At 46.4% G+C, this 21,253-nt stretch overlaps 1 protein-coding gene across 1 annotated transcript in view; it reads right to left on the bottom strand.

The window, feature by feature from the left end:
* The window catches only part of LOC110531049 (piezo-type mechanosensitive ion channel component 2), a 191,056-nt gene that overhangs the window by 90,640 nt on the left and 79,163 nt on the right, over positions 1–21,253 (bottom strand). The window contains exon 20 of the mRNA XM_036986896.1: positions 13,960–14,133. Coding sequence (XP_036842791.1) covers positions 13,960–14,133 — 174 coding nt within the window. The remainder of the gene's footprint in view (positions 1–13,959; positions 14,134–21,253) is intronic.

The following is a 21,253-nucleotide window of genomic DNA, read 5'->3' on the forward strand; positions in this document are numbered from 1 at the left end:
TCTACATTCATAGGTTGCATTTCCATGTCCCCAGTTTGGGATAACCTGGTCTACATTCATAGGTTGCATTTCCATGTACCCCAGTTTGGGATAACCTGGTCTAATTTCATAGGTTGCATTTCCGTGTCCCCAGTTTGGGATAACCTGGTCTACATTCATAGGTTGCATTTCCATGTACCCCAGTTTGGGATAACCTGGTCTACATTCATAGGTTGCATTTCCATGTACCCCAGTTTGGGATAACCTGGTCTACATTCATAGGTTGCATTTCCATGTACCCCAGTTTGGGATAACCTGGTCTACATTCATAGGTTGCATTTCCATGTACCCCAGTTTGGGATAACCTGGTCTACATTCATAGGTTGCATTTCCATGTACCCCAGTTTGGGATAACCTGGTCTAATTTCATAGGTTGCATTTCCATGTACCCCAGTTTGGGATAACCTGGTCTACATTCATAGGTTGCATTTCCATGTACCCCAGTTTGGGATAACCTGGTCTACATTCATAGGTTGCATTTCCATGTACCCCAGTTTGGGATAACCTGGTCTACATTCATAGGTTGCATTTCCATGTACCCCAGTTTGGGATAACCTGGTCTACATTCATAGGTTGCATTTCCATGTACCCCAGTTTGGGATAACCTGGTCTACATTCATGGGCTGCATTTCCGTGTACCCCAGTTTGGGATAACCTGGTCTACATTCATAGGTTGCATTTCCATGTACCCCAGTTTGGGATAACCTGGTCTACATTCATAGGTTGCATTTCCATGTACCCCAGTTTGGGATAACCTGGTCTACATTCATAGGTTGCATTTCCATGTACCCCAGTTTGGGATAACCTGGTCTATATTCATAGGTTGCATTTCCATGTACCCCAGTTTGGGATAACCTGGTCTACATTCATAGGTTGCATTTCCATGTACCCCAGTTTGGGATAACCTGGTCTACATTCATAGGTTGCATTTCCATGTACCCCAGTTTGGGATAACCTGGTCTACATTCATGGGCTGCATTTCCATGTACCCCAGTTTGGGATAACCTGGTCTACATTCATGGGTTGCATTTCCATGTACCCCAGTTTGGGATAACCTGGTCTACATTCATAGGTTGCATTCCCATGTACCCCAGTTTGGGATAACCTGGTCTACATTCATAGGTTGCATTTCCATGTACCCCAGTTTGGGATAACCTGGTCTACATTCATAGGTTGCATTTCCATGTACCCCAGTTTGGGATAACCTGGTCTACATTCATAGGTTGCATTTCCATGTACCCCAGTTTGGGATAACCTGGTCTACATTCATAGGTTGCATTTCCATGTACCCCAGTTTGGGATAACCTGGTCTACATTCATAGGTTGCATTTCCATGTACCCCAGTTTGGGATAACCTGGTCTACATTCATAGGTTGCATTTCCATGTACCCCAGTTTGGGATAACCTGGTCTACATTCATAGGTTGCATTTCCATGTACCCCAGTTTGGGATAACCTGGTCTACATTCATAGGTTGCATTTCCATGTACCCCAGTTTGGGATAACCTGGTCTACATTCATAGGTTGCATTTCCATGTACCCCAGTTTGGGATAACCTGGTCTACATTCATGGGCTGCATTTCCGTGTACCCCAGTTTGGGATAACCTGGTCTACATTCATAGGTTGCATTTCCATGTACCCCAGTTTGGGATAACCTGGTCTACATTCATAGGTTGCATTTCCATGTACCCCAGTTTGGGATAACCTGGTCTACATTCATAGGTTGCATTTCCATGTACCCCAGTTTGGGATAACCTGGTCTATATTCATAGGTTGCATTTCCATGTACCCCAGTTTGGGATAACCTGGTCTACATTCATAGGTTGCATTTCCATGTACCCCAGTTTGGGATAACCTGGTCTACATTCATAGGTTGCATTTCCATGTACCCCAGTTTGGGATAACCTGGTCTACATTCATGGGCTGCATTTCCATGTACCCCAGTTTGGGATAACCTGGTCTACATTCATGGGTTGCATTTCCATGTACCCCAGTTTGGGATAACCTGGTCTACATTCATAGGTTGCATTCCCATGTACCCCAGTTTGGGATAACCTGGTCTACATTCATAGGTTGCATTTCCATGTACCCCAGTTTGGGATAACCTGGTCTACATTCATAGGTTGCATTTCCATGTACCCCAGTTTGGGATAACCTGGTCTACATTCATAGGTTGCATTTCCATGTACCCCAGTTTGGGATAACCTGGTCTACATTCATAGGTTGCATTTCCATGTACCCCAGTTTGGGATAACCTGGTCTATATTCATAGGTTGCATTTCCATGTACCCCAGTTTGGGATAACCTGGTCTACATTCATAGGTTGCATTTCCATGTACCCCAGTTTGGGATAACCTGGTCTACATTCATAGGTTGCATTTCCATGTACCCCAGTTTGGGATAACCTGGTCTACATTCATGGGCTGCATTTCCATGTACCCCAGTTTGGGATAACCTGGTCTACATTCATGGGTTGCATTTCCATGTACCCCAGTTTGGGATAACCTGGTCTACATTCATAGGTTGCATTTCCATGTACCCCAGTTTGGGATAACCTGGTCTACATTCATAGGTTGCATTTCCATGTACCCCAGTTTGGGATAACCTGGTCTACATTCATAGGTTGCATTTCTATGTACCCCAGTTTGGGATAACCTGGTCTACATTCATAGGTTGCATTTCCGTGTACCCCAGTTTGGGATAACCTGGTCTACATTCCTGGGTTGCATTTCCATGTACCCCAGTTTGGGATAACCTGGTCTACATTCATAGGTTGCATTCCCATGTACCCCAGTTTGGGATAACCTGGTCTACATTCATAGGTTGCATTTCCATGTACCCCAGTTTGGGATAACCTGGTCTACATTCATAGGTTGCATTTCCATGTACCCCAGTTTGGGATAACCTGGTCTACATTCATAGGTTGCATTTCCATGTACCCCAGTTTGGGATAACCTGGTCTACATTCATAGGTTGCATTTCCATGTACCCCAGTTTGGGATAACCTGGTCTATATTCATAGGTTGCATTTCCATGTACCCCAGTTTGGGATAACCTGGTCTACATTCATAGGTTGCATTTCCATGTACCCCAGTTTGGGATAACCTGGTCTACATTCATAGGTTGCATTTCCATGTACCCCAGTTTGGGATAACCTGGTCTACATTCATGGGCTGCATTTCCATGTACCCCAGTTTGGGATAACCTGGTCTACATTCATGGGTTGCATTTCCATGTACCCCAGTTTGGGATAACCTGGTCTACATTCATAGGTTGCATTTCCATGTACCCCAGTTTGGGATAACCTGGTCTACATTCATAGGTTGCATTTCCATGTACCCCAGTTTGGGATAACCTGGTCTACATTCATAGGTTGCATTTCTATGTACCCCAGTTTGGGATAACCTGGTCTACATTCATAGGTTGCATTTCCGTGTACCCCAGTTTGGGATAACCTGGTCTACATTCATGGGTTGCATTTCCATGTACCCCAGTTTGGGATAACCTGGTCTACATTCATGGGCTGCATTTCCGTGTACCCCAGTTTGGGATAACCTGGTCTACATTCATAGGTTGCATTTCCATGTACCCCAGTTTGGGATAACCTGGTCTACATTCATAGGTTTCATTTCCATGTACCCCAGTTTGGGATAACCTGGTCTACATTCATAGGTTGCATTTCCATGTACCCCAGTTTGGGATAACCTGGTCTACATTCATGGGTTGCATTTCCATGTACCCCAGTTTGGGATAACCTGGTCTACATTCATGGGCTGCATTTCCATGTACCCCAGTTTGGGATAACCTGGTCTACATTCATGGGTTGCATTTCCATGTACCCCAGTTTGGGATAACCTGGTCTACATTCATAGGTTGCATTTCCATGTACCCCAGTTTGGGATAACCTGGTCTACATTCATAGGTTGCATTTCCATGTACCCCAGTTTGGGATAACCTGGTCTACATTCATAGGTTGCATTTCCATGTACCCCAGTTTGGGATAACCTGGTCTACATTCATGGGTTGCATTTCCATGTACCCCAGTTTGGGATAACCTGGTCTACATTCATAGGTTGCATTTCCGTGTACCCCAGTTTGGGATAACCTGGTCTACATTCATAGGTTGAGGCTATTGTCTAAACTAATTGAATGTCCTTCTGTCCTTCTGTGTACTCTCCTGCTGTATACTGTCCTACTGTATACTGTCCTGCTGTATACTGTCCTGCTGTATACTGTCCTACTGTATACTGTCCTGCTGTATACTGTCCTACTGCATACTGTCCTACTGTCCTGCTGTATACTGTCCTACTGTATACTGTCCTGCTGTATACTGTCCTGCTGTATACTGTCCTACTGTATACTGTCCTACTGTATACTGTCCTGCTGTATACTGTCCTACTGTATACTGTCCTACTGTATGCTGTCCTGCTGTATACTGTCCTACTGTCCTACTGTCCTACTGTCCTGCTGTATACTGTCCTACTGTATACTCTCATACTGTATACTGTCCTGCTGTGTACTGTCCTGCTGTGTACTGTCCTGCTGTATACTGTCCTACTGTCCTACTGTATACTGTCCTGCTGTATACTGTCCTACTGTCCTGCTGTATACTGTCCTCTTGTCCTACTGTCCTACTGTCCTGCTGTTTACTGTCCTGCTGTCCTACTGTCCTACTGTCCTGCTGTCCTACTGTCCTGCTGTCCTACTGTCCTGCTGTCCTACACTCCTACTGTCCTGCTGTCCTACTGTCCTGCTGTATACTGTCCTACTGTCCTACTGTCCAGCTGTATACTGTCCTGCTGTCCTGCTGTCCTACTGTCCTGCTGTCCTGCTGTATACTGTCCTGCTGTATACTGTCCTGCTGTCCTACTGTCCTGCTGTATACTGTCCTACTGTCCTACTGTTCTGCTGTATACTGTCCTGCTGTCCTACTGTCCTACTGTCCTACTGTGTACTGTCCTGCTGTGTACTGTCCTACTGTATACTGTCCTGCTGAATACTGTCCTACTGTATACTGTCCTACTGTCCTGCTGTATACTGTCCTACTGTCCTGCTGTATACTGTCCTACTGTCCTACTGTCCTGCTGTATACTGTCCTGCTGTATACTGTCCTACTGTATACTGTCCTACTGTGTACTGTCCTACTGTATACTGTCCTACTGTCCTGCTGTATACTGTCCTACTGTCCTGCTTTCCTACTGTCCTGCTGTCCTACTGTCCTGCTGTATACTGTCCTTCTGTCCTTCTGTGTACTGTCCTGCTGTATACTGTCCTGCTGTATACTGTCCTACTGTCCTGGTGTATACTGTCCTACTGTATACTGTCCTACTGTCCTGCTGTATACTGTCCTACTGTCCTGCTGTCCTACTGTCCTGCTGTCCTACTGTCCTGCTGTATACTGTCCTTCTGTCCTTCTGTGTACTGTCCTGCTGTATACTGTCCTGCTGTATACTGTCCTACTGTCCTACTGTCCTGGTGTATACTGTCCTACTGTCCTGGTGTATACTGTCCTACTGTCCTGCTGTATACTGTCCTACTGTATACTTTCCTACTGTCCTGATGTATACTGTCCTACTGTCCCGCTGTCCTGCTGTCCTGCTGTATACTGTCCTGCTGTATACTGTCCTACTGTATACTGTATGCTGTCCTACTGTCCTTCTGTGTACTGTCCTGCTGTGTACTGTCCTGCTGTGTGCTGTCCTGCTGTATACTGTCCTGCTGTCCTACTGTCCTGCTGTCCTACTGTCCTACTGTCCTGCTGTCCTGTTGTATACTGTCCTGCTGTATACTGTCCTGCTGTATACTGTCCTACTGTATACTGTCTGCTGTCCTACTGTCCTACTGTGTACTGTCCTGCTGTGTACTGTCCTGCTGTATACTGTCCTACTGTATACTGTCTGCTGTCCTACTGTCCTACTGTGTACTATCCTGCTGTGTACTGTCCTGCTGTGTGCTGTCCTGCTGTATACTGTCCTGCTGTATACTGTCCTGCTGTCCTACTGTCCTACTGTCCTGCTGTATACTGTCCTGCTGTATACTGTCCTGCTGTATACTGTCCTACTGTATACTGTCCTGCTGTCCTACTGTCCTACTGTCCTGCTGTCCTGCTGTATACTGTCTTGCTGTATACTGTCCTGCTTTATACTGTCCTGCTGTATACTTTCCTGCTGTCCTACTGTCCTACTGTGTACTGTCCTGCTGTGTACTGTCCTGCTGTGTGCTGTCCTGCTGTATACTGTCCTGCTGTATACTGTCCTGCTGTATACTGTCCTGCTGTCCTACTGTCCTACTGTCCTGCTGTATACTGTCCTGCTGTATACTGTCCTGCTGTATACTGTCCTGCTGTCCTACTGTCCTACTGTGTACTGTCCTGCTGTGTACTGTCCTGCTGTGTGCTGTCCTGCTGTATACTGTCCTGCTGTATACTGTCCTGCTGTCCTACTGTCCTACTGTATACTGTCCTCTTGTCCTACTGTCCTGCTGTTTACTGTCCTGCTGTCCTACTGTCCTACTGTCCTGCTGTCCTGCTGTCCTGCTGTGTGCTGTCCTACTGTCCTGCACTACCGTGTTCTGTGAGAATCTGTCCTTCACTAAGGTGTCCTATGAGAATCTGTCCTGCACTACCGTGTCCTGTGAGAATCTGTCCTTCACTAAGGTGTCCTGTGAGAATCTGTCCTTCACTAAGGTGTCCTGTGAGAATCTGTCCTTCTACCGTGTCCTCTACACCAGTTGTGTGCTGTAAGACTGTTAATTACTGCTCTACACCAGTCCAGTTCAAATAGGGTCAACCATCATCTGTCACATTAAGATGTTGTTAACATCGACGATGGCTGTCAATCATCGTCAATCAATGCTGTAATATCGCCCAACCCTAACACACACAAACACAGACACACACATACACACACACACACACACACACAAACACAGGCACTACACACACACACACACACAAACACCACACACACACACACACACACACAAACAAACACAGGCACTACACACGTACACACACACACACACACACACAAACAAACACAGGCACCACACACACACACACTTCTTTCCCAAAGGGCCTCATATCAAGCAGTTGTTCCGGCCGTGGGTGTCCGCTAGCAGCTGACTGTTTAATAGAAAAGCAATAAGCACATTCCTCTGACTGGCATTCTTCAAAATAAAAGTCCTCAGATTCTCAGGAATCATCGTCTCTCAATACAGATCAATGGTAATAGGAGAACAGGGAGGGAAGCATGGACACCTGCACATTGAAATGACACCCTATTCCCTATAAAGTGTACTACCCTACCCAGGTCAAAGGTAGCACACTTTATAGGGAATAGGTAGCCAATTGGGATGCAAATCCCTAAACTGAGTCTCAGGCAATGGGAGTTATAGGTTGAGGTTGGAGGTCAGGTTAGAGGTCAGGGTTGGCTTGCAGGAAATGGCTACATGTCAGGGCGAGGCATTTCATTTCATGTCTTGATGGGTTTAGACTTACTTGCTCTGTGGAGAGGAAATGTGTTGCTTGATGCTGCTCAGATAACATGTTACAGAGAGAAAGAGGTCAACAACGAGAGAGAGAGAGAGAGAGAGAGAGAGAGAGAGAGAGGTCAACAACAAGAGAGAGAGAGAGAGAGAGAGAGAGAGAGAGAGAGAGAGACAGAGACAGAGACAGAGAGAGAGAGAGAGAGAGAGAGACAGAGACAGAGAGAGGGAGAGAGAGGTCAACAACAAGAGAGAGAGAGAGAGAGAGAGAGAGAGAGAGAGAGACAGAGACAGAGAGAGACAGAGAGAGAGAGAGAGAGAGAGAGAGAGAGAGAGAGAGACAGAGACAGAGACAGAGAGAGAGAGAGAGAGAGAGAGAGAGACAGAGACAGAGACAGAGACAGAGACAGAGACAGAGACAGAGACAGAGACAGAGAGAGAGAGAGACAGAGACAGAGAGAGGTCAACAACAAGAGAGTGAACAACACAGGAGAGAGACACAGAGAGAGATAGAGGGAGGGAGAGAGAGGGAGAGAGACAGAGACAGAGAGAGGGAGAGAGAGGGAGAGAGAGAGAGGGGGGGAGCGAGAGAGAGGGGGAGGGAGAGAGAGGGACAGAGAGAGAGAGACAGAGACAGAGAGAGAGAGGGGGGGGGGGAGAGAGAGAGAGAGAGAGACAGAGAGAGAGAGAGAGAGAGAGAGAGAGAGAGACAGAGAGAGACAGAGAGAGAGAGAGAGAGAGAGAGAGAGAGAGAGGTCAACAACAAGAGAGTGAACAACACAGGAGAGAGACACAGAGAGAGAGAGAGAGAGAGAGAGAGACAGAGAGAGAGAGAGAGAGAGAGAGAGAGAGGTCAACAACAAGAGAGTGAACAACACAGGAGAGAAACACAGAGAGAGAGAGAGGGAGGGAGAGAGAGGGAGAGAGACAGAGACAGAGAGAGGGAGAGAGAGGGAGAGAGAGAGAGGGGGGGGGGGAGCGAGAGAGAGGGGGAAGGAGAGAGAGGGACAGAGAGAGAGAGACAGAGACAGAGAGAGAGAGGGGGGGGGAGAGAGAGAGAGAGAGGGAGAGAGAGAAGGAGTCATCCTGCAAGAAACCTGGTATAGAGGAGACGGACCCACTGGTTGCCCTCTAGGTTACAGAGAGCCGGTAGTCCCATCCACCAAACTACCAGGTGTGAAACAGGGAAGGGACTCAGGGGGTATGCTAATTTGGTATAGAGCAGACCTAACTTACTCCATTAAATTAATCAAAACAGGAACATTTTACATTTGGCTAGAAATTGAAAAGGAAATTATCTTAACAGAGACAAATGTCCTCCTGTGTGCTACCTATATCCCCCAACTAGAATCCCCATACTTTAATGAAGACAGCTTCTCCATCCTGGAGGGGGAAATCAATCATTTCCAGGCCCAGGGACATCTACTAGTCTGTGGCGACCTAAATGCCACAACTGGACAAGAACCTGACACCCTCAGCACACAGGGGGACAAACACCTTCCTGGAGGTGACAGCATTCCCTCCCACATATGCCCCCCTAGGCACAACTATGACAACATAACCAACAAAAACGGGTCACAACTCCTGCAGCTCTGTCGCACGCTGGGTATATACATAGTCAATGGTAAGCTTCGAGGGGACTCCTATTGTAGGTACACCTATAGCTCATCTATTGGCAGTAGTACTGTAGACTACTTTATCACTGACCTCAACCCAGAGTCTCTCAGAGCGTTCACTGTCAGCCCACCGACACCCCTATCAGATCACAGTCAGCCCACTGACACCCCACCCCACTGACACCCCTATCAGACCACAGTCAGCCCACTGACACCCCTATCAGATCACAGTCAGCCCATCAACGCCCCTATCAGATCACAGTCAGCCCACTGACACCCCACCCCACTGACACCCCTATCAGATCACAGTCAGCCCACTGACACCCCTATCAGATCACAGTCAGCCCACTGACACCCCTAGCAGATCACAGTCAGCCCACTGACACCCCTATCAGACCACAGCAAAATCACAGTCTACTTAAACAGAGCAATACTCAATCATGAGGCATCAAAGCCAAAATAACTGAATAATATTAAGAAATGCTATAGATGGAAGGAATGTAGTTTGGAAACCTACCAAAACACAATTAGGCAACAACAAATTAAATCCCTTTTAGACAACTTCCTGGACAAAACATTTCACTGTCATAGTGAAGGTGTAAACTTGGCAGGAGAAAACCTAAACAGTATATTTGACCTCTCAGCTTCCCTTTCAAATCAAGCAGACAACCTAAGAAAATGAACATCAATGACAAATGGTTTGATGAAGAATGCAAAAAACCTAAGAAAGAAATTGAGAATCCTGTCCAACCAAAAACATAGACCCAGAGAGTCTACGCCTTCATTATAGTGAATCACTAAAACAATACAGAAATACACTTCGGAAAAAGGAGGTTCAGTACATCAGAAATCAGCTCAATGTAATTGAAGAATCCATAGAATATAACCCCTTCAGGGAAAATTGGAAAACACTAAACAAACCAACACAGAGAGTTATCTACACCTCCCTCACTGTGTCTACCTCTCTCTATATCCTGTCTTTCTCTCCATGCTAACAACATTTGCACAAGTAATGTGAAAACCTAAACAGGATATTTGACCTCTCAGCTTCCCCATCAAATCTAAACATTTTCACCTAAACAACAACAAATTGTTTGAATAAGAAACCGCAAATTGATACAAAGTGATGTTGGGGGAAAAACATACGACATTATAAAATCATGAACACAAACAACAAGTGTGCGGTTAAATTGTAAAAAAAAACACACATTTCTTTCCACAGGGCCGTGGGCTGAGACAGGGATGCAGCTTAAGCCCCACCCTCTTCAACATATATATCAACGAATTGGCGCGGGCACTAGAAAAGTCTGCAGCACCCGGCCTCCCCCTGCTAGAATCCGAAGTCAAATGTCTGCTGTTTGCTGGTGATCTGGTGCTTCTGTCACCAACCAAGGAGGGCCTACAGCAGTACCTAGATCTTCTGCACAGATTCTGTCAGGGCCTGGGCCCTGACAGTAAATCTAAGTAAGACAAAAATAATGGTGTTCCAAAAAAGGTCCAGTCGCCAGGACCACAAATACAAATTCCATCTAGACACCGTTGCCCTAGAGCAGACAAAACAACAAAACATACCTCAGCCTAAACAGTGTACACCGTAGAACACCAAATAATGCATGCAGAGCAGAATTAGGCCTAAACCCACTAATTATCAAAATCTAGGAAAGAGCTGTTAAATTCTACAACCACCTAAAAGGAAGTGATTCCCAAACCTTCCAGAACAAAGCCATCACCTACAGAGAGATCAACCTGGAGAAGAGTCCCCTAAGCAAACTGGTCTTGGGGCTCTGTTCACAAACACAAACAGACCCCACAGAGCCCTGGGACAGAAGCACAATTAGACCCAACCAAATCATGAGAAAACAAAAAGATAATTACTTGACACATTGGAAAGAATTAACAAAAAAAACAGAGCAAACTAGAATGCTATTTGGTCCTAAACAGAAACCTGACTCTCAAGAGAAGACAGGCTATGTGCTCACTGCCCACAAAACGAGGTGGAAACTGAGCTGCACTTCCTAACCTCCTGCCCAATGTATGGCCATATTAGAGATACATATTTCCCTCAGATTACACAGATCCACAAAGAATTCGAAATCCAATTTTGATAAACTCCCATATCTACTGGGTGAAATTCCACAGTTTGCCATCACAGCAGCACGAGGTCAACCAGGTCAACCAGTGAAGAACAAACACCATTGTAAATACCACCCATATTTATATTTATTATTTTCCATTTTGTACTTTAACTATTTGCACATCATTACAACACTGTATATAGAAATAATATGACATTTGAAACGTCTCAATTCCTTTGCATCTTCTGTGTAATGTTTACTGTTAATTTTATATTGTTTTAAATCACTTTAGTTTATTATCTATATGGAAAGATATGTTTCCCATGACAATAAAGCCATTGGAATTTAATTGAATAGAGAGAGAGATCAACAGAGTGAGAGAGAGATATTATTTGTATATATTTGTATATTATCTACCTCACTTGCTTTGGCAATGTTAACACATGTTTCCCATGCCAATAAAGCCCCTTGAATTGAATTGAATTGAGAGAGAGAGAGAGAGAGAGAGAGAGATCAACACAGAGAGAGAGGGAGAGAGAGAGATCAACACAGAGAGAGAGGGAGAGAGAGAGAGAGAGAGATCAATAAAGAGAGAGAGGGAGATCAACACAGAGAGAGGGAGATCAACACAGAGAGAGGGAGATCAACACAGAGAGAGAGAGGGAGATCAACACAGAGAGAGAGAGGGAGATCAACACAGAGAGAGAGGGGGAGATCAACACAGAGAGAGAGAGGGAGATCAATACAGAGAGAGAGAGGGAGATCCACACAAAGAGAGAGAGAGGGAGATCCACACAGACAGAGAGAGAGAGGGAGATCAACACAGAGAGAGAGGGAGATCCACAGCAAAAAGTAGATTGACAGACACAGGGTAGGTTAGCGACCAATAGGGTTACAAGTTGCTACCACAGGCTGCAGAGGAACTAGGAAAAGAGTGGAGGGGATTGGTTCTGAAGAGGAAAGGTGGTGTCTTTTAATACCAAGTCAGGACATGCTGGAAAGAAGAGACTTTTAATGAGGATAAACTGGCAGAGAAGTTAGCTATAGAGGAGAGGGGGGTTGTGGGTATCAAGAAGAAGCGTCCACAAATCAAATTGGTCATCCAAAGAAACACAAAGAGGCAGAAACCAAAATAGAACAGAATTTTTCACATACGTTTCTAACATGACCTGTCGAAGCAAACCCCCGCCCCCCCCCCCCCCCCCAAATTCAAATATTGGTTTACCATTAAACCAAACGGACAGAACTGTAGGAGCAAGTTTCACAGGGAAATTAGGTACCCGAGCAGGGAAAGACAGGCGTGTTTAGATGCTTGGAAGACCGGAGGACCAGAGGTATAGAGGATGAGAAGAGAGGTGGAGAGGAGATGGAGAGGTGGATGAGAGGGGAGAGATGGAGAGATGGATGAGAGAGGAGAGATGGAGTGATGAGATGGAGAGGTGGATGAGAGGGGAGAGATGGAGAGGTAGATGAGAGGGGAGAGATGGAGAGGTGGATGAGAGGGGAGAGATGGATGAGAGAGGAGAGGTAGAGAGGAGATGGAGAGGTGGAGAGGTGGATGAGAGGGGAGAGATGGAGAGATGGATGAGAGAGGAGAGGTGGAGAGGTGGATGAGAGGGGAGAGATGGAGAGATGGATGAGAGAGGAGAGATAGAGAGGTGGATGAGAGAGGAGAGATGGAGAGGAGGTGGGGAGGTAGAGGGAGGAGAAGAGTTGACCAAAGGAGAGCATGAGTGAAGAAGAGGGAGGGAAGTCAAACAGTGATGGATGGATGCGACAGGATGGATGAAAGGCGAGCAGGTCCTCCTACCTGTTCATGATCAGATACACGCGACCATTGACTTTAGCATGACTGTGTGAGGAGAGGTAGGAATGGAGAGATGGCAGATGGCAGAGGAGGAGGAGAGATGACAGATGGCAGTAGATTAAAGAGAATAGGATGAGAAGCAAGTGGGAACATGAAGGAGGCTACTAGAACATGAAGGAGGCTACTAGAACATGAAGGAGGCTACTAGAACATGAAGGAGGCTACTAGAACATGAAGGAGGCTACTAGAACATGAAGGAGGCTACTAGAACATGAAGGAGGCTACTAGAACATGAAGGAGGCTACTAGAACATGGAGGAGGCTACTAGAACATGGAGGAGGCTACTAGAACATGGAGGAGGCTACTAGAACATGAAGGAGGCTACTAGAACATGAAGGAGGCTACTAGAACATGGACGAGGCTACTAGAACATGAAGGAGGCTACTAGAACATGAATGGAGGCTACTAGAACATGAATGGAGGCTACTAGAACATGAAGGAGGCTACTATAGAACATGAAGACAAGACATTAACACAGACCACTACATCTCCAGCATTTCTCTGTAGGTCTTATACATTAGAGAGAACAAAGTAAAATGATAAACATGATAAAAAAAACATCCAGCCAATCCAAACTCTAGTCTAATGTGTTGAAAGATCGCTGGTCAGTTCATCAGGAACTGCTGTTAGCTCTCTCACACAAACACCTAGACTTAAGCTCAGTGGGTTAACACAGTCTAGAGGCGTACCGGGGTTCGTACCCCAGTCACAAACACAGCTCATCTGGAAATGCAGCTGTGACTCGTGTTAGCTCCCCCACATTAAGAACTTCAGCCAACACAGGGTTCAAATCCCCGACTCATGTTATCTCCCTGTATTGACACCTAGTCCTAAACTTTATCTCAGGGGGCTAACACAGTCAGTCCCCCAGTCTCACCTGTAGATGGTGCTGTCCTGTTTTTGGGCCACAGCCTTCAGGTCAGTGAGCAACAGGAAGCGGTCGTGGAAGTAGTGAAGGTGGAGGATACACACTAGGAGGAAGGAGGTGGGGATGAAGATACGTGTGAAGAGCATCGATACGGAGAACTGTTCTAGCCCCAGGTCCTTCAGTCTGAAGAGAGAGGAGGGTGGGGGAGAGAGAAGGGGGAGAGAGAGAAGAGGAGGGGAGAGGGGGAGGGGAGAGGGGGGAGAGAGAGGAGAGGGGGAGGGGAGAGAGAGGAGGAGAGGGGGGAGAGAGGAGGGGAGGGGAGAGAGAAGGGGGGAGAGAGGGGGAAAGAGGAGGGGAGAGGGGGAGAGAGAAGGGGGAGAGAGAAGGGGGGAGAGAGAGAAGGGGAGGGGAGAGGGGGAGGGGAGACGGGGGATAGAGAGGTGAGGGGGGAGGGGAGAGAGAGGAGGAGAGGGGGGAGAGAGGAGGGGAGGGGAGAGAGAAGGGGGGAGAGAGGGGGAAAGAGGAGGGGAGAGGGGGAGAGAGAAGGGGGGAGAGAGAGAAGGGGAGAGAGGGGGAGGGGAGAGGGGGGAGAGAGAGAGGAGAGAGAGGAGAGGGGGGAGGGGAGAGAGAGGAGGAGAGGGGGGAGAGAGGAGGGGAGGGGAGAGAGAAGGGGGAGAGAGAAGAGGGTGGGGGAGAGAGGAGGGCAGGGGAGAGAGGAGGGGAGAGGGAGTAGGGGAGAGAGGAGGGGAGAGAGGAGGGCAGGGAGAGAGAGGAGAGGGAGAGAGAGATATAATTTTATGATAACTGTTATGGTCCATATAAAGCAATGATTATCTGGGGATCCTCCAGCTTGGTGCCGTGTAGAAGAAGAAGTCTAGAGCTGGGATAACATATCTCAACAGAACTGAACATACAGAAAAATGCTGTCTGAGTATATGAGTTAATTGATATGAATGAGTCAGTGACCCTTCTGGTCATGTTAGACCAGAAGGGTAGGGAGGAGGGTCAGGGGTTAGGGGTCAGGGGTTAGGACTCACTTCTCTTCACTCATGCCAGTCATGTTAGACCAGAAGGGTAGGGAGGGTCAGGGGTTAGGGGTCAAGGGTTAGGACTCACTTCTCTTCACTCATGCCAGTCATGTTAGACCAGAAGGGTAGAGAGGGTCAGGGGTTAGGGGTCAGGGGTTAGGACTCACTTCTCTTCACTCATGCCAGTCATGTTAGACCAGAAGGGTAGGGAGGGTCAGGGGTTACGACTGACTTCTCTTCGCTCATGCCAGTCATGTTAGACCAGAAGGGTAGGGAGGGTCAGGGGTTAGGGGTCAGGGGTTAGGACTCACTTCTCTTCACTCATGCCAGTCATGTTAGACCAGAAGGGTAGGGAGGGTCAGGGGTTAGGGGTCAGGGGTTACGAATCACTTCTCTTCAATCATACCAGTCATGTTAGAACAGAAGGGTAGGGAGGGTCAGGGGTTAGGGGTCAGGGGTTAGGACTCACTTCTCTTCACTCATGCCAGTCATCTTAGACCAGAAGGTTAGGGAGGGTCAGGGGTCAGTGGTTAGAACTCACTTCTCTTCACTCATGCCAGTCATGTTAGACCAGAAGAGTAGGGAGGGTCAGGGGTTAGGGGTCAGGGGTTACGAATCACTTCTCATCAATCATGCCAGTCATGTTAGAACAGAAGGGAAGGGAGGGTAAGGGGTTAGGGGTCAGGGGTTATGAATCACTTCTCTTCAATCATGCCAGTCATGTTAGAAGAGAAGGGTACGGAGGGTCAGGGGTTAGGGGTCAGGGGTTAGGACTCACTTCTCTTCGCTCATGCCAGTCATGTTAGACCAGAAGGGTAGGGAGGGTCAGGGGTTAGGGGTCAGGGGTTAGGACTTAATTCTCTTCACTCATGCCAGTCATGTTAGACCAGAAGGGTAGGAAGGGTCAGGGGTTAGGGGTCAGGGGTTACGACTCACTTCTCTTCACTCATGCCAGTCATGTTAGACCAGAAGGGTAGGGAGGGTCAGAGGTTACGGGTCAGGGGTTAGAACTCACTTCTCTTCGCTCATGCCAGTCATGTTAGACCAGAAGGGTAGGGAGCGTCAGGGGTTAGGGGTCAGGGGTTACGAATCACTTCTCTTCAATCATGCCAGTCATGTTAGACCAGAAGGGTAGGGAGGGTCAGGGGTTAGGGGTCAGGGGTTAGGACTCACTTCTCTTCACTCATGCCAGTCATGTTAGACCAGAAGGGTAGGGAGGGTCAGGGGTTAGGGGTCAGGGGTTACGAATCACTTCTCTTCAATCATGCCAGTCATGTTAGAACAGAAGGGTAGGGAGGGTCAGGGGTTAGGGGTCAGGGGTTAGGACTCACTTCTCTTCACTCATGCCAGTCATCTTAGACCAGAAGGTTAGGGAGGGTCAGGGGTCAGGGGTTAGAACTCACTTCTCTTCACTCATGCCAGTCATGTTAGACCAGAAGGGTAGGGAGGGTCAGGGGTTAGGGGTCAGGGGTTAGGACTCACTTCTCTTCACTCATGCCAGTCATGTTAGACCAGAAGGGTAGGGAGGGTCAGGGGTTAGGGGTCAGGGGTTACGAATCACTTCTCTTCAATCATGCCAGTCATGTTAGAACAGAAGGGTAGGGAGGGTCAGGGGTTAGGGGTCAGGGGTTAGGACTCACTTCTCTTCACTCATGCCAGTCATGTTAGACCAGAAGGGTAGGGAGGGTCAGGGGTTAGGGGTCAGGGGTTACGAATCACTTCTCTTCAATCATGCCAGTCATGTTAGACCAGAAGGGTAGGGAGGGTCAGGGGTCAGGGGTTACGACTCACTTCTCTTCGCTCATGCCAGTCATGTTAGACCAGAAGGGTAGGGAGGGTCAGGGGTCAGGGGTTAGAACTCACTTCTCTTCACTCATGCCAGTCATGTTAGACCAGAAGGGTAGGGAGGGTCAGGGGTTAGGAGTCAGGGGTTACGACTCACTTCTCTTCGCTCATGCCAGTCATGTTACACCAGAAGGGTAGGGAGGGTCAGGGGTTAAGGGTCAGGGGTTAGGACTGACTTCTCCTCACTCATGCCAGTCATGTTAGACCAGAAGGGTAGGGAGGGTCAGGGGTTAAGGGTCAGGGGTTAGGACTGACTTCTCCTCACTCATGCCAGTCATGTTAGACCAGAAGGGTAGGGAGGGTCAGGGGTTAGGGGTCAGGGGTTAGGGGTCAGGACTCACTTCTCTTCACTTCACTTGGGGCGGCAGGGTAGCCTAGTGGTTAGAGCGTTGGAACCGGAAGGTTGCAAGTTCAAACCCCTGAGCTGACAAGGTACAAATCTGTCTTTCTGCCCCTGAACAGGCAGTTAACCCACTGTTCCTAGGACGTCATTGGAAATAAGAACTTGTTCTTAACCTCTTAGAGCTCTAGGGGCGCTATTTCATTTTTGGATAAAAAACGTTCCCGTTTTAAGCGCGATATTTTGTCACGAAAAGATGCTCGACTATGCATATTCTTGACAGTTTTGGAAAGAAAACACTCTGAAGTTTCAGAATCTGCAAAGATTTTGTCTGTAAGTGCCCCAGAACTCATTCTACAGGCGAAACCAAGATGATGCATCACCCAGGAATTAGCAGAATTTCTGAAGCTCTGTTTTCCATTCTCTCCTTATATAGCTGTGATTGCGCAAGGAATGAGCCTACACTTTCTGTCGTTCGCCCAAGGTCTTAGCAGCATTGTGACGTATTTGTAGGCATATCATTGGAAGATTGGCCATAAGAGACTACATTTTCCAGAGGTCCGCCCGGTGTCCTTTGTCTAAATTTGTGCGTAATCTTCAGGTGCGGTCATTTTCTCCTGGGATTCAGGAGAGAAAGCATGTGTCCAAGAACGATGTATCAATGAAGAGATATGTGAAAAACACCTTGAGGCTTGATTCTAAACAACGTTTGCCATGTTTTCAGTCGATATTATGGAGTTAATTTGGAAAAAAGTTTGCGTTTTGAGGACTGAATTTATGGATTTTTTTTGGTAGCCAAATGTGATGTATAAAACGGAGCTATTTCTAATACACAAGGAATCTTTTTGGAAAAACTGAGCATCTGCTATCTAACTGAGAGTATCCTCATTGAAAACATCAGAAGTTCTTCAAAGGTAAATTATTTTATTTGAAGGCTTTTATGTTTTTGTTAATGTTGCGTGCTGGATGCTAACGCTAATGCTAACGCTAAATGCTAACGCGAAATGCTAACTCTAGCTAGCTACTTTTACACAAATGATTGTTTTCCTATGGTTGAGAAGCATATTTTGAAAATCTGAGATGACAGTGTTGTTTACAAAAGGCTAAGCTTGAGAGATGGCATATTTATTTCATTTCATTTGCGATTTTCATAAATAGTTAACGTTGTGTTATGCTAATGAGCTTGCTGATAGATTTACACAATCCTGGATACAGGGTTTTTTTCATAGCTAAACGTGACGCAGAAAACGGAGCGATTTGTCCTAAACAAATAATCTTTCAGGAAAAACTGAACATTTGCTATCTGAGAGTCTCCTCATTGAAAACATCTGAAGTTCTTCAAAGGTAAATGATTTTTTTGAATGCTTTTCTGTTTTTTTGTGTAAATGTTGCCAGCTGAATGCTAATGCTAAATGCTACGTTAGCCATCAATACTGTTACACAAATGCTTGTTTTGCAATGGTTGAGAAGCATATTTTGAAAATCTGAGATGACAGTGTTGTTAACAAAAGGCTAAGCTTGAGAGATGGCATATTTATTTCATTTCATTTGCGATTTTCATGAATAGTTAACGTTGCGTTATGGTAATGAGCTTGAGTCTGTATTCACGAACCCGGATCCGGGATGGGGAGATCAGAAAGGTTAACTGACTTGCCTAGTTAAATAAAGATTAAATAAATAAATAAAACTCATGCCAGTCATGTTAGACCAGAAGGGTAGGGGGGTCAGGGGTTAGGGGTCAGGGGTTAGGACTCACTTCTCTTCACTCATGCCAGTCATGTTAGACCAGAAGGGTAGGGGGGTCAGGGGTTAGGGGTCAGGGGTTAGGACTGACTTCTCTTCACTCATGCCAGTCATGTTAGACCAGAAGGGTAGGGGGGTCAGGGGTTAGGGGTCAGGGGTTAGGACTGACTTCTCTTCACTCATGCCAGTCATGTTAGACCAGAAGGGTAGGGAGAGTCAGGGGTTAGGGGTCAGGGGTTAGGACTCACTTCTCTTCACTCATGCCAGTCATGTTAGACCAGAAGGGTAGGGAGGGTCAGGGGTCAGGGGTTAGGACTGACTTCTCTTCACTCATGGCAGTCATGTTAGACCAGAAGGGTAGGGAGGGTCAGGGGTTAGGGGTCAGGGGTTAGGACTCACTTCTCTTCACTCATGCCAGTCATGTTAGACCAGAAGGGTAGGGAGGGTCAGGGGTTAGGGGTCAGGGGTTAGGACTGACTTCTCTTCACTCATGCCAGTCATGTTAGACCAGAAGGGTAGGGAGAGTCAGGGGTTAGGGGTCAGGGGTTAGGACTCACTTCTCTTCAATCATGCCAGTCATGTTAGACCAGAAGGGTAGGGAGGGTCAGGGGTCAGGGGTTAGGACTGACTTCTCTTCACTCATGCCAGTCATGTTAGACCAGAAGGGTAGGGAGGGTCAGGGGTTAGGGGTCAGGGGTTAGGACTCACTTCTCTTCACTCATGCCAGTCATGTTAGACCAGAAGGGTAGGGAGGGTCAGGGGTTAGGGGTCAGGGGTTACGAATCACTTCTCTTCACTCATGCCAGTCATGTTAGACCAGAAGGGTAGGGAGGGTCAGGGGTTAGGGGTCAGGGGTTAGAACTCACTTCTCTTCACTTCACTTGGGGCGGCAGGGTAGCCTAGTGGTTAGAGCGTTGGAACCGGAAGGTTGCAAGTTCAAACCCCTGAGCTGACAAGGTACAAATCTGTCTTTCTGCCCCTGAACAGGCAGTTAACCCACTGTTCCTAGGACGTCATTGGAAATAAGAACTTGTTCTTAACCTCTTAGAGCTCTAGGGGCGCTATTTCATTTTTGGATAAAAAACGTTCCCGTTTTAAGCGCGATATTTTGTCACGAAAAGATGCTCGACTATGCATATTCTTGACAGTTTTGGAAAGAAAACACTCTGAAGTTTCAGAATCTGCAAAGATTTTGTCTGTAAGTGCCCCAGAACTCATTCTACAGGCGAAACCAAGATGATGCATCACCCAGGAATTAGCAGAATTTCTGAAGCTCTGTTTTCCATTCTCTCCTTATATAGCTGTGATTGCGCAAGGAATGAGCCTACACTTTCTGTCGTTCGCCCAAGGTCTTAGCAGCATTGTGACGTATTTGTAGGCATATCATTGGAAGATTGGCCATAAGAGACTACATTTTCCAGAGGTCCGCCCGGTGTCCTTTGTCTAAATTTGTGCGTAATCTTCAGGTGCGGTCATTTTCTCCTGGGATTCAGGAGAGAAAGCATGTGTCCAAGAACGATGTATCAATGAAGAGATATGTGAAAAACACCTTGAGGCTTGATTCTAAACAACGTTTGCCATGTTTTCAGTCGATATTATGGAGTTAATTTGGAAAAAAGTTTGCGTTTTGAGGACTGAATTTATGGATTTTTTTTGGTAGCCAAATGTGATGTATAAAACGGAGCTATTTCTAATACACAAGGAATCTTTTTGGAAAAACTGAGCATCTGCTATCTAACTGAGAGTATCCTCATTGAAAACATCAGAAGTTCTTCAAAGGTAAATTATTTTATTTGAAGGCTTTTATGTTTTTGTTAATGTTGCGTGCTGGATGCTAACGCTAATGCTAACGCTAAATGCTAACGCGAAATGCTAACTCTAGCTAGCTACTTTTACACAAATGATTGTTTTCCTATGGTTGAGAAGCATATTTTGAAAATCTGAGATGACAGTGTTGTTTACAAAAGGCTAAGCTTGAGAGATGGCATATTTATTTCATTTCATTTGCGATTTTCATAAATAGTTAACGTTGTGTTATGCTAATGAGCTTGCTGATAGATTTACACAATCCTGGATACAGGGTTTTTTTCATAGCTAAACGTGACGCAGAAAACGGAGCGATTTGTCCTAAACAAATAATCTTTCAGGAAAAACTGAACATTTGCTATCTGAGAGTCTCCTCATTGAAAACATCTGAAGTTCTTCAAAGGTAAATGATTTTTTTGAATGCTTTTCTGTTTTTTTGTGTAAATGTTGCCAGCTGAATGCTAATGCTAAATGCTACGTTAGCCATCAATACTGTTACACAAATGCTTGTTTTGCAATGGTTGAGAAGCATATTTTGAAA

The sequence above is a fragment of the Oncorhynchus mykiss genome, chromosome 8, assembly GCF_013265735.2.
Source record: "Oncorhynchus mykiss isolate Arlee chromosome 8, USDA_OmykA_1.1, whole genome shotgun sequence".
Taxonomy (NCBI): domain Eukaryota; kingdom Metazoa; phylum Chordata; class Actinopteri; order Salmoniformes; family Salmonidae; genus Oncorhynchus; species Oncorhynchus mykiss.